Source organism: Ostrea edulis, chromosome 5, assembly GCF_947568905.1.
Source record: "Ostrea edulis chromosome 5, xbOstEdul1.1, whole genome shotgun sequence".
Classification (NCBI taxonomy): domain Eukaryota; kingdom Metazoa; phylum Mollusca; class Bivalvia; order Ostreida; family Ostreidae; genus Ostrea; species Ostrea edulis.
In genome coordinates, this window is record NC_079168.1 from 86,398,781 (window position 1) to 86,416,174 (window position 17,394).

The 17,394-nt window shown below is 36.6% G+C and overlaps 1 protein-coding gene across 1 annotated transcript; it reads right to left on the reverse strand.

Annotated features, from left to right (window-relative positions):
• Positions 1 to 2,796: 2,796 nt before the first annotated feature.
• LOC125682820 (spidroin-1-like) lies at positions 2,797 to 17,152 on the reverse strand. The gene is made up of 4 exons (XM_056166199.1): positions 17,118 to 17,152; positions 13,214 to 14,297; positions 5,400 to 5,442; positions 2,797 to 3,918 (listed from the first exon to the last, which is right to left on the reverse strand). The coding sequence occupies exons 2-4, from the start codon at positions 14,285 to 14,287 to the stop codon at positions 2,849 to 2,851; spliced, it is 2,187 nt and encodes a 728-aa protein (XP_056022174.1). The 5' UTR covers positions 14,288 to 14,297; positions 17,118 to 17,152; the 3' UTR covers positions 2,797 to 2,848.
• Between the last annotated feature and the right edge of the window lie 242 nt (positions 17,153 to 17,394).

Below are 17,394 nucleotides of genomic sequence, written 5' to 3' on the forward strand. Positions count from 1 at the left end.
TGGAGAGGGATTTCACCCTTTTCATTTTGAGGGAGAGATAGAGAAAGAAAGAGGAATTGAATAACTGGTGACAGCGATATAAATGATTTAAATTGAGTGGCTGCCGCCATATGAATTAACTGGTGTCCGCCATATAAATTAATTGGCGGCCGCCAGATAATATGTGGCGTCCGCTAGTTAATAAGTGGTGGCCGACAGTTAAATTAAGTGGCGGCCGCCACATAAATTAAATGGCGGCCGTCAGTTAAATAAATATTACATCTATACCTTAGCACCTATCGGCTTCCGTACAAATGTAATACACACATTTTCAAACAGATGTATATTTTCGATCATTATTCCCTTATTTGTATATCCAAGTTTGTATATGATTAGATTCCCGATTTCTATAAACTGCAAAACCTCGACCAGACAAGCATTCAATACAGGAAAAATGGGTGAAGTGTGTCGCAGTCTGTATAATGGAATGACAACGTGTTTTAAAGTTCTAACGAGATACAAATTAATGCAGTTTATCATTTTGTTTCGTGGATTTATCAGAATAAAGAGAATCTAATATTTTCGGTAAGTGCACATCTCCGATACCTGTTGATTAGACGTCTGGGTTTTTGTTTTGTTTTGTTTTTGTTGTTGTTGTTTTGTTTTGTTTTGTTTTTTTTGTTGTTTTTTTTTTTTTTGCGAATATGCCATGTGCATTACATATTGTGCATATGGCATGGACCTGTATTTTGCAAGAATTGATATAATATATTTTATGCTCTTTGCTTATTCCACTCTATCAGTGTGTCCTTGGCAAATTATTTCTCCGCATTTATTTCATAAGAAACTGCAAATACTTGCATGCACTTGCAAGTATGCAAGAAAAGCTTCTCTTTTTTTTTGCATTTTTTTTAAAGAAATTATCTAAACTTTCGGAATGTTGCATTGGTATACAATAAATATTTTGTACTTTTGAGCAAAACATAATGTTTTAAAATGTGATTTATTACTATCGGAGATGTGCACTGGTCAAGTCCTCCTAGAAAAATCACTCAGGTGTGACAATCACATTTGGGGTATATACGGGTAGATAAGGGTACTTGAGAGAAATATGGCGGATAAGATGAGGAAGGTGTACGTATTTATTAATTCATGTCAGCTTTAATTTTGTATTTCTTAATTGCGGTGATGAGATTAATCACTGTTCGATATCTTCATTTCTCATATTAGCGTTCATGTTATCTTTACTTTTTCTGTAAAAGGGGATCCATCTGGAGTTTTGTATCAATAGCTATAACTATTAGTGTTTTCTCTTTCAGAGTCATTCCAGCTTAGATTGGGACATGTAACTTCGACTGTTGTCTTCTCATGCACAAACAGTTGGTAATAACGTGTATACATAGGTTACACGTTTAATAAGGAGTGTCGTTAGTGTTTAGATAAAAAAAATATTTATTCATTAATTCACTGCAATAAATGCTACACGTACATAAAGAGTGAGTTTGTGCGTGAAAATGTCTTGCATGATCCACTCTACTTCCGATTTTTATTTTCGATGACCATGTTCCGTTTGACAGAGTAGCGACATTTCCATCGTCATCGAAAGTTCGTCACAAGCTGCTGAGAGATTTACTTCTGTTGGACGTGAGTTTAACCCCTCGTAGTAACGGAAGTAGTGGCGGAAGTAGGTATCTATATATGGTGAATTTCTGAATGATTTTTATTAGATATTTCTTCACTTAGTGCAGTGATCTTCATAGCAATATCTAAGAGAAAAATTCAGTCAGTAGTTTTAAAACGTCACTAAAGTGATGTTCTATGTTAATTGTCAAGTGCTATATATTTTCAAAGAATTTTCTTCATTTTTCTGTTTGATGTTAGTTTCCATATATTTACACTTCAAATGTTTTTGCCTTCGATATCTTTAGGGTGCCTCCTTGGCCGAGTGGTTAGAGCATCGCGTTCAAAATCACAAGGCCTCTTACTTCTGGTCGGCGCGGGTTCGAATCCCGCTCGCGCCGGTAAGTGAGAAAGTTTCCCAGTTTACTTTCGGAAGGTCGGTTGTCTGTTCCCAGGTACATTGTATCTGGATTCTCTCTTCCACCATTAAAAAAACTGGGCGCCACCAGATAACTGAAAAATTGTTGTGTATGGCGGAAAACATAAATCAATCAATCAATCGATATCTTTACCAATTGTATTGACAGCCATTGCCTCATGAAGTGAATTGTGTACAACACCTACACAGTAATTGTGAGCAATACGTGTATGAATATAAAAAGTGTATTTCAATTCCTAGGAATTCCGACAGAAAAGAATGTCTAATGTAGATATAACAAAGTTTCATTTTTGAAAATGCAGAAGGGTAACCGCAGGCATACTTCATGGGGATTACACCGTTTATCTGATCATGATGTGCCGGTGTGACCAGTCAGCAGATGATGTTTACTCCCCCTAGTCACTTCATCCCGTGTTCCGTTAAAAAACATTTTATACATTTACAAAAACACATGTAGTATTTTTAAACATACCATGTGTTGATTATCTATTCACTTGTTCCACTTATATCAATATTTGTTCTAGAAACTAACCTTTGGATAAATTATGAAATCCGTATACAAATGTACCAATCAAACTAATTTTCCTTCAAATTGGGGTTTGCTTTTATTGAAATTAATGATGGGCTGCACTCCCACAGTCATAAAATTAAGAAGACAGGAAAGAGTTTTTCATTCATTATACAAATGATACAACTGATCAAACTTTCCGGTATTCTCTTCAATTTAATACACCTAAAAAAGAAAAGAAAAAACATCATTTACATTACTTCTACTCATGATAAATGATTTTATTCAAATTTTCTAATCGTTCATAGAAATACCTTTGTTTTTTTGTGACCGCCACGTCTACCGCCAATACCACCCATCATACTACCGTCAGAACTACCACCGATACGACCGCCAAAACGTCCTCCCATACCACCAAATCCACCAGAAGCAGCGGCTGCAGCAGAAGCGGTAGCACCTCCATTAGCAGCAGCTGCAGCTGCAGCAGCGGCAGCATTTTGCCCGGCAGCTGCGGCAGCAGCAGCAGCAGCAGATCCACCTCCAAAGTTGAACCCACTGGAAAATGGTCCCAATCCAATTCCACCCATTCCACCCATTCCACCACCCATTCCACCCATTCCACCATATACAGTATAGAATCTAGAAGCAGCGGCAGCAGCTGCAGCGGAAGCGGCACCCTGTCCAGTTGCGGCAGCGGCTGCAGCAGCGGCACCCTGTCCAGCAGCTGCAGCGGCAGCAGCGGCAGCACCCTGTCCAGCAGCAGCGGCAGCAGCGGCGGCTGCAGCACCTCCGCCTACTGCAAATAATCCATAGCTTGGGAAGCCATAAGTGGGCTGTATGATTGTTCCTACTGCTACATTGTTAGCAGCAGCGGCGGCAGCAGCAGCGGCGGCGGCATTTCCAGCGGCGGTGGCGGCGGCGGAAGCAGCAGCAGCGGCTGATCCTCCTCCAAGACCACCAAAGCGAGAGGCAGCGGCGGCAGCAGGGGCAGCGGCTGATCCTCCACCAATTCCACCAAAACCACGAAGACCAGATGCAGCAGCAGTAGCGGCAGCGGCAGCTGCAGCTCCACCACCGAAACCACCACCAACACTTCCTACGCCATTCAGCCCACCATTATTTCCTCTGTGGATCATCCCATAATGGTGGTAGCCTTTAGCATAGCGTGGGTATTCGCTGTAAGTGTCTGGATAATGGTCTTTGCTGTACCCATCATAAGTGTTTGGATAATGGTCTCTGCGGTACCCATGATAAGTGTCTGGATAATGGTCTTTGCTGTACCCATGATAAGTGTCTGGATAATGGTCTGAATAGTCAGGAATTGCAACAGAGCAGGCAATGAAGCAGGCGAGGGCTAGGAGGCTCAGCATTTCTGTCATGAGAAAAAAACTTAAACATAACACCCTTGAATCGAAAGCATTTCATTGACGCATATTCATATGACGATAAGATTATGTACTGGTTTGTCAGAAAAGGGCTTAATTTCCACTACACATTTGTCGGTACATATTCAAATACTCACATATCACTTGTTTCTCTCCACTGTTCTAGACCAAGGAGTTTCATGCATAAAAATTATATACACATTTCCGTTACTTTTGCCTTGGATATCTTTACTATGCTAATGATCGTCATCTTCCCATGCGCTCAAGTTATGAACAATGCGTGTATGAATCTAGAAAATTGTCATACGTCTATTTAAACTGCTAGAAATGGTAACGGAAATAAAAGTAGAATGTAAACATAAGACGGATTTCATTTTTTAAAATACATGAGAATATGAACTGTGACACGTTACGCCGGCATTCTTCATGAAGTTAATGACATTCTATACTCATATGATATTAAAGTGTTTGTATAGTTTCTACTATCCTCATACATACAAATACTACAAAATATTTATTAACAAACTTCAAAGGTATTTAGCCAAAATCAATCTCTTCAAACAGAGAGTGAGAGAGAGAGAGAGAAAGAGAGAGATATCCAATAACACCAGCATGGAAATACCGCAGCTAAATATAGATATATTTTGAATGTTTTTATTTACTGAGCATGATGTTTTGGAATATATATGTTGTATAGTATTTCGGGGAGGAAATCTCTAGACATATAGTATATTCGATATCACTAGCCCGGGGAGCTCAAAGGGAAAACCAAAATGTAAATATAATGAATAAGACTATTTCAGTGAACATGGACTTTATCAACTGCATTTGCAGATCCGCAGGCATAATTTCCATAATGCCCGCTTTCACGTAAAATCTTTATTTCTTAGTCATGAAAGGTGAAGATAACGAACAGTGATTAATCTGATAATTCCCATAGGCAATACAATACTTTAATCAAAAGACAATCATTAGATATCCTATATCTTAATTTCGAAATACTGTCCTTGAAATATAACTATTTCGTATGTGCAAATTTGGTAAATTACTTATTAAACAAAAATGACGAGTGTTTGATCTTTCGTGAAAAATATGACACCATTAACAGTATTGTAGCTTAATGTTTTCCTGTCAATAAATCTAGGATTTTTTAAGATAATGTTAGGTAAATACATGCATGGCCTATTGAGCTAATAGATATGGATATACCTCAATTCTAAAATACGATAAGAATACCTTAGGAAAATACGGATTATCTCATTCTTTTTAAATTGAAAATGATCGCAGAGAAAACTTCGCTTATAATTGATGTGTTAGCAGAAAGAAAGTATACAATATGTTGAATCAAAGGAAACCCAGAAAATATGCTTTGTTCATTTTACTGAAGAAAAAAAACGTTTGCCAAATTTTACGAAAGTTTTTCAAGAGTGTGAGCAATCATAATGAATTTTCAAAAGCAATGTCTTACCTGATTGGTTTTGGATTCCACCGGCTACCGCTGTGTAATACAGCTTCTCAGCTTACCGACCATCTGTATATACTAGTAAAACTGCCACGTAACAGACAGGGGCAGTAAAGGTGGCTTGATTGTTTTTATTTGTACACTGTATGAATATCAAATGCAAAGAAATACAATCATTGAGAGCAGGAGACCTTGATACTGGGATTTTATTTTAAGTTTTAGTTTCCTTGAATTGACATTTATATATTTTAAATATTAAAATTTTACGTAATATGAGAAATCGCATTTGCATTTTATGATTCGGTTTAATAAATCCCATAACCGTTTAAATATCTAAAGAAAATGTTTTTGTTACCCAATACTTTGTATTCTCTTATTGATAATTGAAAAGTGAATCAATATTGATAATTTGTCTATACCGTGTTGAACGTTAATACTGTTATCTAATTTTTTAATGTTCAGTTAGACTAAATAATCGAGTGCCCTCCACCTTATCATTTCTTCTATTTACATAGTTTATTATTTTCAATTGTTTTATTCTTTGTAACGCTGTTGTTCTACTTTCCTTGTAATTCTTAATGATGATTTAATTGTCGTAACTTCGTTAGGGATTAAATAAAGTATGATTGAATGAAAGAAGGACTATATATTCACACCAGTATTTGATTATGTCAGACGTTTTCATGATGGTTGCTTCTCAGTGAATACTTGGATATCATGAATCAATATAAATGAACGGACGAGCTATTTAATACTGTGAATAGTTTAGATTTGGCCAATACCGTGTTGCTTTGGTCCTTCTACAGTTGACGGTTTCACAATGAATTTCTGAAAATGTAGTGTAGGCTATACCGTATCCCCTTTCTATTTCAGAATGGAAAATGTGAGCTTTGGTTCGAATATTTAATTCTAAATTATCTATTGAGTTAACGTTATCTAGATTGTGAATTCAAAGTGATTTGGTTTCTTCGCCTCGGACGTCTTATCACAGCTCCCCTGACTTCGGAGACAGAATTCACTCTAGTTTATTTGTTCAACGTTTCCCCCGTATATATCATTTCAGTTACGAGTTACATGGTTTGATATTCATATCATAGTTAGGTATTGAGACCCTTAACTGATGTGTATGGTCAAAATTACCAATCTGCACGCGCATACATGTGCGCTTCATTTTGATTGGATAATACTAAAACATATGTAAGTCTTATGAATGTAGCGAATGAGTTGATATTCACAGTATAGGTAGATGATATGTATATCTATATATTGGTGTAATAAAAAAAATCCCAATATACAAGCGCATCCACGTGTATCGTCATTCAACAATTTTTCAAAGGACGCTAACGTTTTTGTTTTTTATCAAATTCTTTTGATTTTTAGGTTTTGGGTGCGTCTTTGTACTCTTTAGAAATTGTTGTGGTAACAATTACTCCTTAGCACGTGCATGCACGTATGCTGAATTCTGATTGGACGATTTTAAAATCACTATAACTTCCATATATTTAATGGAAATGTTATGAAATTCATACTGTGGGTATATGATACAAATGACTGTTGAATGATATCAACAAAAATGCGGAATCATACACGCCGTGTGCGTGTATGTACGTGTAACGCTTTTTTCATTTCTTGGTACTGAAATGACCATATTGAATGTACTACAGTAATTAAAATGATTTTTTTGCAATATATTCACAATGACATCACTTTTTAATTGGGTGAGGTTTGGGGAACATATGTAATAGTCCCCGTTACAATTAGAACTAGTTTTGTACATGATCCAGTAAATGATTGAAGAAGTTTAAGTCATCCCTGATGAAACTACGTACTTTTTCGCAATACCGTTTTAATAAAGTGCCTAAGAGCTGATTAAGTCTTTGAGATGACGAATTCGGTCCTCCTATTAAGAAAATATTCAGAAAAATAAAATTTATCAACAGCAAACGTCAACCGAAAAATCTGAAAAGAACATTATGCCCTCCATATCTTAAAGACAATCATAAGGTCACTAAGTGTGGGGATCTTCGATGCGGGACCTGTCAATTCATCACGGAAGGATCACAATACAAAATATCCTGTATGTTATTACATGTCCTGTATGCAAAGAATTTTATATTGGGGAAACAAGCAACCCGCTTCGAGTTCGCGTGCGGGTCCACAAACAGCATATCCACAATCCGGAATGCAGACAAATTCAACTAAGTGAACATTTAGATGTTTGTGGACAAATAGAATTCAATATATTTCCATTTTACAACTTTACAGGTGGAAGTGACATTCAGAGATGTAAAAAGGAAAAACATTTCATTAATATGTTCAAACCTAAACTCAATAATTCAGTTTAACGTTATCATATTTGTAAATGGAAATGTTTTCACGCATTATTTTATAATGACATCACTGTAAACACTATATCTTAACATCCAGTGTCTTATGATGTCGAAATTTGTTTTGCTTTATTATGACGTCACAATGAACAATACGCTTCAACATTCAGAATGTAATGACGTCTAGATTTGTTTAATTTTAACGTTCCGCTGTTTGTGACGTAACGTCGCTATGTTACTAAATGTAAAGCTTCTGAAGATTTGAAATGAAAGCGCTAAAGCTTTAGTAAACGTCTTCGTGTATCATTTTTTATTTTTTACCTATACTTTTACCGATCATTGCAAATGTATATATATATATATATAAATCACTTCATTAGACAAACATGGAAGTTGGGTATGTTTTAATGCAAAATATAACCTGTAAAGGGATATAGAACTGGACAATTCTATCTGTGTCTCTATTTCTGTGTGTCATCAATAAGCATGGGAATAGACGTAAAGGAGCATACCTTCAGGCAAGCACTTTAGTCAAAAGCACATTTCAACCTTGTGAGAGAGAAATACGAAAATTGAAATGGCATTTGATGTTTATGCCGTAATTTCTTTGAAATGATGAAGGATTTGAATTAACAGGTAATTATTCTAAAAGGTTTTTGTTAAATAATTTGTAATAGGGTATATAGAGAATTAGCAAAAGTTTACTGTTGAGGCAGATAATCGTACAATATATTTCTGTAGGCTTATAGAATTATTTTGTATTATTGCTCTTTTAAATGAATGTTTTGTCAATCTTTGTTTTTAATTATCTCTGTCATATAACTAATATTTTATTCATTTTGCTCTTCACATATCATTCTATAAAAACCTATTGCTTGACCAAGTTCAGATTCATAGTTATGTAGCATTTCTATCATGTAGTGATAGTGAGCTTCAGTGGATCTCTTTTTTGATGTTTAACATTTGGTAATGTAAATTAATCATCACTGAAATTTAGCCATTTTGCAGTATCATTTTGAACAATTAAACTTTGCTGGAATGTAAAATGAAACCAATTCTTATTTTGTGTGTTGCGAGGAGAGAGAGAGAGAGAGAGAGAGAGAGAGAGAGAGAGAGAGAGAGAGAGAGTGCAATTTGCATCTAGCCATATCTTCATCGCTCATTCAATGCAATTACATGCAATGACCGCTTTTAAAAAGATTCGCTGTATGACGCAATATCGGCATATGCGAGATACCCCAACAATATGATTTATATTTAATATTCATAAGTAATGGGAATATTTCTCTGAATTGATACCTTAATAACAAACAAAATTAAACAAATGGGTAAAATGAGGCTTTTTTAAAAATTTTGCACTTTTGAAACATTTCCACAATTTGGTGTATACTATGATAAAGAATTCAAATACTCATCACAACCGGCAAATGATTGCAGTGTCAATTGATACATATACAACTATTGACATACTGTAAATATCCAAGTAAAAATAATAATGACAATACAGGGTCACGCCCAAGTGAGATGCAACACTCTAACACCTTTTTAAAGATTTCATCTTCTAAATATATGAAATGCAATGTCATCTGAGAATATTTGCTGTCAAAACAGGGGTGATGTACAAAACCTGATCCAAGGATGCGCACAAGTCCAGTGTAGTTGGTATACCAATAGAATATAAGTGCGAAAAATTGAAAGAAAATAGCATTTTTTAATATATATGTTGTAAACAATATAAGTTACTGATCTCTTTCAAATGATTCGTATTTCTCTTTTAAAGTTATATACAAATAATTGTTTCTAGATAACTAACTGTTCATCAACTTCAGATGAAGGAACTTTCAAATCTACTATCCTCGCTTTGTTCAACAAACCACTGTCTACTTTCCAGACTACTTAGAATGACATTGGGATATATTCTCACACCCGCTCTGTACAGACAAGTAGTTCTTGTACCTTATAATCACCAGCTTTATGTTCTCCTTCAAACGTAACTTATTGTGTTTCCTCGATTCCTAAAAATAGTTTCTTAGACAAAAGGAATAAAGATTTCGGAAAGTTTTTTCATTAGATATAAATTATGATCCACATAGTTTCTAACGATTGTCACGATAAACGATAAACCTGCTACACGTAAAATACGACAAACGATAGACCTGATAAACGGAAAATACGATAGAAAATGGAAAACATGATCAATGCAAAACACGATGAAAGACGAAGATAACAAACAGTGATCAATCTCATAACTCTCAAAAACATACTGGAATTCCTCATTAACATTATCTTTGTGGCTTTTAATGATCAGGTCTTCCAACAGTCTGCTGGAATTCCTATGGGAACAATGTGTGCTTCTTTATTAACTGACTTCTTTTCTCTATTCTTACAATCTAGGATTTATTCATAAGTTTCTACATAAATACAAAAAATTGTCGTTGCCATCAACTGAACAGTTAGATGAAAGGCGAAAATAACGAACAGTGATCAATTTCATAACTCCTATAAGCAATACAAAATAGATAGTTGGGAAAACACGGACCCCTGGACAAACCAGGGGTGGGATCAGGTGCCTAGGAAGATTAACCATTCCCTGTTGACCGGTCACACCTACCGTGAGCTCTATATCCTGATCATATAAACGGAGTTATCCGTAGTCAAAATCAGATTCCCAAGATATTTCGACGACGCTCAATAATCAATTTCACTGATATGTCGATTCGATATATCCCTGTAAACTGGAAATAAAATACACCACTGAGTCTTCCTTATCGTTGGATGTTTCATTGAGAATAGATGTTAACAGCAAACGAACAACTCAACTTTGTTAAAAACGGAATCACGTCAGCATCACCATCTTTAACTACCCATAATAATCTAGCTGTATTCAATTATCACCTACATAAAATTATGGTGCTTATGTCTCTAACTGATTCAATACACAAGACCTTTTTCTTTTGTAAATCGAGGCAGACTACAGGCAAATAAATTGATGCTACAGGAGTTTCAACAGTATTTTGCAAATTCTCTGGTTGTTATAACGATCTAATTTACCGATACAATATGTCATTGGGCAAATCCTGTCTGATGTGTTTCCCATAAATAGTAAGATCGTTCTTTTACTGATTTACCCTGTTTACTTGATCTAGGTATAGAGCTCACGGTGCACGTGGGTGTGACCGATTGACAAGGGATGTTTACTCCTCTTAGGTACTTGATCTAACCTTCCTGTGTCCCGGGGTTCGCATTGCCTTTGTCTTATTTTTGTATTCATTATTGGGGTTATGAGATTAATCATTGTTCGATATCTTCATTTCTCATATTAGCGTTCATGTTATCTTTACTTCTCCTGTAAAAGGGGATCCATCTGGAGTTTTGTATCAATAGCTATAACTTTTAGTGTTTCACTGCCTCTCCTCTAAACGTCACTCAATATAGGATCTGTGACAATAACTACGACTGCTTGTGTACTTGCTCTTCCTCTCAAATCACTCCAGCTTGGGTGGACTTTTAGACACTATTCGGTAACTTCATTTGTTCATACTCTGATCTTAGTTTTAAGAATTTTATGTATCTTTACTTAGTATAGTCAGAGTTTAGATTTTCTATTATTCAATAGCTACCCGTACCAAAATAATTTACTTCAGCGAAGTCCATGGTATAAGACAAATTACTCTGTCAGTAATGGAAAATGTTTAATAGAGGATTTGCTTTCTGTAAAAAATATTTTTAAACATTTGCAAAAACACATGTAGTATTATTAAGCATACCATGTGTTGATTACCTATTTATTTCTTCCACTTAAAGACCCATCTCATGACCGTACAATAAGTGAAAATGTTGGCGGAGCCTAATCTAAACAGATGTAATTTACCTGGAGTGGCCAGGGTCTACCAAGGAGCTAATTGCTATATCACATGGTTCTCAAAGAAATACACAGAGACAGAACATGATAGAAATCTACCTGTCCGTGGTTTTTTTTTATATAGTTTTCATATACACAGGACCTGTCTCAGGGACCTCTGCAGAGTTTCTGTGGTCATAGTGTTTGAATAATGGTTATATTCCTAAGGGTAGCTGACACAAATTCTACACCCACCCCCTCTTTCTCTCTCTCTCTCTCTCTCTCTCTCTCTCTCTCTCTCTCTCTCTCTCTCTCTCTCTCTCAGTCATTGACTCAATGAATAATTTCTGTTATAAATATAGAGGTATCATAAATTCATGACATAAATTATTTCAATAAGTAACAAGTTTTAGAAATTATAGTGCAAATTATTGCTTGATTTCTGATTGTGTTTGATTGTTTTTATGTGTTTTCGCCACACGCAACAATTTTTCAGTTATCTGGTGACGCCCAATTTTTATTGGTGGAAGAGAGAACCCAGTTACAATGTACCTGGGAGGAGACCACCGACCTTCCGAAAGTAAACTGGGAAATTCTTTTTTAATACATGTATATAGGGGGGAATTACAATTATATTGAAATTGTATTGTTCAGGGGTCGTTTTAAAAACAATTGAGAAAAGAGCAGATGTGGACAGGTCAATGCTATCAAAACTTAGGTAAACTGGGCTTCCTCAAGATCTAAATAATGCCTGTAGGTACTGGCTGTTATTGTTATCAAAACACCTCTCTGGGATAGCTCCAGACCACAGTGTCTGCAGATGTCACTCCACCTGAGAACTATTGTTAAATGCAAGGTGAAGATAACGAACAGTAATCAATCTCATAACTCCTATAAGCAATAAAAAATAGATAGTTGGGCAAACACAGACCCCTGGACACACCAGAGGTGGGATCAGGTGTCTAGGAGTAGTAAGCATCCCCTGTTGACCGGTCACACCCGCCGTGAGTCCTATATCCTGATCATGTAAACGGAGTTATCCGCAGTCGAAATCAGTGTGCCAAGAACGGCTTAACAATCGGTATGAAACACGTCAGACAGCATTTGACCCAATGCGAGATTGTACGTAGATCGTTATAACGACCATAGAATTTGCGAAATGCTGACCTCAATGGAGACGGTTGAAATCCCTGTACCATCAACTTGTTTGTCAGCAGCTTACCTCGATTTAAAAACTGACTATACGCAGTACAAGCTCTTGCGTATCGAAATGTTTCATTGACAGGCAGTTTACAATTTGGGGGTGTTAACTTAAAAATGGGTCTTTAAATTAATAATGGTTCTATTTGTTGTGTAACCTTTGGATAAATTACGAAATCCGTACACAAAATGTTCCAATCAAACTAAGTTTCCTTCAAATTGCGGTATGCTTTTATTGCAATTGACAATGAGCTATCGTGGACTCCCAAACTCATACAATTAGGGAGACAGGATAGAGTTTTTCATTCATTATACAAATGATACAACTGATAAAACTGTCGGTTCTTCTCTGCAATTAATACACCTAAAAAACAAAAACAAAACATCAATTAGATTACTTCTACGAATGGAAAATGATTTTATTCAAATTTTGTAAACGTTCATCAAAATACCTTTGTTTTGCGACCGCCACGTCTACCGCCAATACCACCGCCAATGCCACCGCCAAAACCACCGCCAATACCACCGCCAATACCACCACTGATACCACCGCCCAAACTGCTCATTATACCACCAAATCCACCAGAAGCAGCGGCTGCAGCAGAAGCCCCAGCACCTCCATTAGCGGCGGCTGCAGCTGCGGCAGCGGCTGCATTTTGTCCAGCAGCTGCGGCAGCAGCAGCAGCAGCAGCAGCAGATCCACCTCCAAAGTTGAATCCATTGGAAAATTGGCCTAATCCACTTCCACCCAATCCACCCATTCCACCCAATCCATAAATTCCATTATATCCACTATAGATTCTAGAAGCAGCGGCAGCAGCTGCAGCGGCAGCGGCACCCTGTCCAGCGGCAGCGGCGGCTGCAGCAGCGGCACCCTGCCCAGCTGCTGCAGCGGCTGCAGCGGCAGCACCCTGTCCAGCAGCGGCAGCGGCGGCTGCAGCACCTCCTCCTAGTCCAAATAATCCCACACCAGCAGAACCAGCGCCAAAGTTTAATCCATAGAGTGGAAAGCCATAAGTGGGTTGTATGATCGGTCCTACTGCTACATTGTTAGCAGCAGCGGCGGCAGCAGCAGCGGCAGCGGCATTTCCAGCAGCAGCGGCAGAAGCAGCAGCGGCTGATCCTCCTCCAAGACCACCAAAGCGAGAGGCAGCGGCGGCAGCAGCGGCAGCGGCTGATCCTCCTCCAAGACCACCAAACCGAGAGGCAGCGGCGGCAGCAGCGGCAGCGGCTGATCCTCCACCAATTCCACCAAAACCACGAAGACCAGATGCAGCAGCAGCGGCAGAGGCAGATCCACCACCGAAACCACCACTACTTCTTCCTCTGTGGATCATCCCATAATGCTTTGGGTAGTAGTCGCTGTAGCCTGTACCATAGCCTTCGTCGTATTTGCTGTAAGTGTCTGAATAATGGTCTTTGCTGTATCCATCATAAGTGTCTGGATAATGGTCTGAATAGCCAGGATACGCAACAGCGCAGGCAATGAAGCAAACGAGGGCTAGAAGGCTCAGCATTTCTGTCATGAGAAAAAAACTGAAACATAACACCCTTGAATGGAAAGCATTTTATTGAAGCATGTTCATATCACGATTACATTATGTACTTGTGTGTAAGAAAAGGATTAAATTTACACTACAAATTTTTCAGTACATATTTATAGAATCACATATCATTTGTTTCTCTCCACTATTCTAGACCAAGAAGTTTCGTGCATAAAAATTTATATACATTTACATTACTTTTGCCTTTCCTATCTTTACAAACTCTAATGATAGTCATCTTCGCATGCGTTCAAGTTATGAACAATACGTGTATGAATATTGATCATTGCCATACCTCTATCTAAACGACTTGAAATGGGGACAAAAATAAAAGTAGAATGTAAACATAAGACGGGTTTCATTTTTTGGAAATACGCGAGAATATGAACTGCGACACGTTACGCCGGCATTCTTCATGAAGTTAATGACATTCTATATTCATATGATATTAAAGTGTTTGTATAGTTTCTACTATCCTCATACATACAAATACTACAAAAGATTTATTTATAAATTTCAAAGGTATTTAGCCAAAATCAATCTTTTCCAACTATTCCTTTTATTTAGTACAGAGAATAAAAATCCGAAAACGGTACTAGGTCTTATTGATAAAGCTTAAACATAGAACTAATTTTAATAAAGAATTTGAAAAGAACAATATTTATCTCATAGGTGTGGTGTATATCGAGAGTGAGATAAAGCATTAACTTTATCACACGCCCGTTTGATAAAGCACTTTCTGTCCGAACTACTTTTGACACTGACCCCGCTTGGATGACCTATTTTCTGTGTTTATGCATACCCATGCATGAAATATAGCGTAAAACTTATTATTCTGTATTTATTTAGAATTTCTTTTATAGCAAAATCAAACTGATGTTGTCCACACTGATATATAATGCAAGTTACCGGCCACAAAAATGCCAACTCGGTCTATAACTACTCAAAAATTACGATCAGAAAAAAAAATATGTGCACACAATTATCATCGACAAGGAATCGACGGCCTACTGGACAAGCCTAATCGAAAGTACCTCGACATGCTACGGTACCAAGTATTCGCAAGCACAGTCTCTTTTTTTTTCTGGAGCATATTAGCCTAAATGTAACAAATCTCAACAGCTTTACTTACTTCTACTTTTCATTGTAAACTGTTGAACATTCTAATAACGCTGCATTAAAATATTACTTTCATTGATCGTTATTACACATGTTTATTTCAAAACGACGACGACATCAAACTTTTATCAGAAGGTCAGACCTACGTCAAAAAATAAATACTCGGTCAATAGTTGTTACTTTGTTGGAATGGCAAAACCATTATTAATTATAAACTATAATCCCTTCTAAAACAATTTTCATCCATGGTTTCTTTTATTTAAATGACCATTTGTACTGTATATTAATGGTTTATAAGCGAACTATTTTTTCCCGCGTAAGGTAGGCAGATTAAGCACGACGTCTGAGCCACGGATTCAAAACAAATTCAATCAGCTGTTTCTACCATACTGGGGATCATCTCAAAATTAAGTGAAAAAAGACGTGTGAGATAAATAGAACATCTATAATTGCGTATTATGATATTCGGTTTATCCAACTCGTTGATATGGTGTATTTATTCGCTCGGCAAGCCTCGCTAATAAATACACCATATCAACTCGTTGGATAAACCAAATATCAAAACACGCAATGTAGATATCCTCTATTTATTACATAATTCGGACGTTTGTGTGTGGCGATGTCATACCAGGATACCTATCGCCGTGGAAAGTAAATAAACGCTTACATTTTCTTTTAAATACACAATTCAAAATATTGTCCTTGAAATGTACTCTTTCATTGCATATTTCTTAATTATCGTTAAAAATGGGGGGGGGGGGTACCAAATAGAAAATGAATATTAGCTCAATTTCAATTACTGGTATATGCCGCTTTGATTGTGGTGTTACTACTAATTGGAGAGAGAGAGAGAGAGAGAGAGAGAGAGAGAGAGAGAGAGAGAGAGGAGAGAGAGAGAGATCCAACAACACCAGCCTGGAAACACCGCAGCTAAATATAGATATATTCTGAATGTTCTTTTTATTTACTGAGCATGATCTTTTGCAATATATATGTTGTATAGTATTTGGGTGTGGAAATCTCTAGACATATAGTATATTCGATATCACTAGCCCCAGTAGTGAAAAGGGAAAACCAAAATGCAAATATAATGAATAACACTTTTTCAATGAAAATGGTGTTATGAACTGCATTTGCAGATCCCCGGGCATTATCTCCATGATGCGAGTTTTCACGTAAACACTTTATTTCTTAGTTCTACTTAATCATGGAATATTATAATCGAAATATCCTATATTTCAATTTCGAAATACTGTCCTTGAAATTTGTCTAACTAATTCATATCTGTCAATTTGGTAAACTACTTATTAAACAAAAATGATGAGTGTTTGATCTTTCGTGAAAAATATAACACCATTAACAGTATTGTAGCATAATGTTTTCTTGTCAATAAATCTATGATTTTTCAAGATAATGTTAGGTACATACATGCGTGGTTTGTTGAGCTAATTGATACGGATAGAGCGCAATAGTAATATAGGATGAGAGTACCTTAGAAAAATACGGATGATCTTATTCTTTTTAAATTCAAAATTATCGCAGAAAAACGTGGCATCTAATCGATGTGTAAGCAGAAAGAAAATATACAATATGTTGAATTAAGAGAAAGCCAGAAAGTATGCTTTGTTCATTTTACTGAGAAAAAAAGTTTGCCACATTTTACGAATATGAATTTTCAAAAACGATGTCTTACCTGGTTGGTTTTGGATTCCACCGGCTACCGCTGTGTAATACAGCTTCTCAGCTTACCGACCATCTATATATACTAGTAAAACTGCCACGTAACAGACAGGGGCAGTGAAGGTGGGTTGATTTTTTATTTGTACACTGTATGAATATCATTTGCAAGGAAAAACAATCATTGAGAGCAGGAGACCTTGATACTGGGAATTTTAAGTTTTAGTTTCCTTGAATTGACATTGATATATTTCAAATATTAAGATTTTACGTAATATCCGAATTTGCATTTA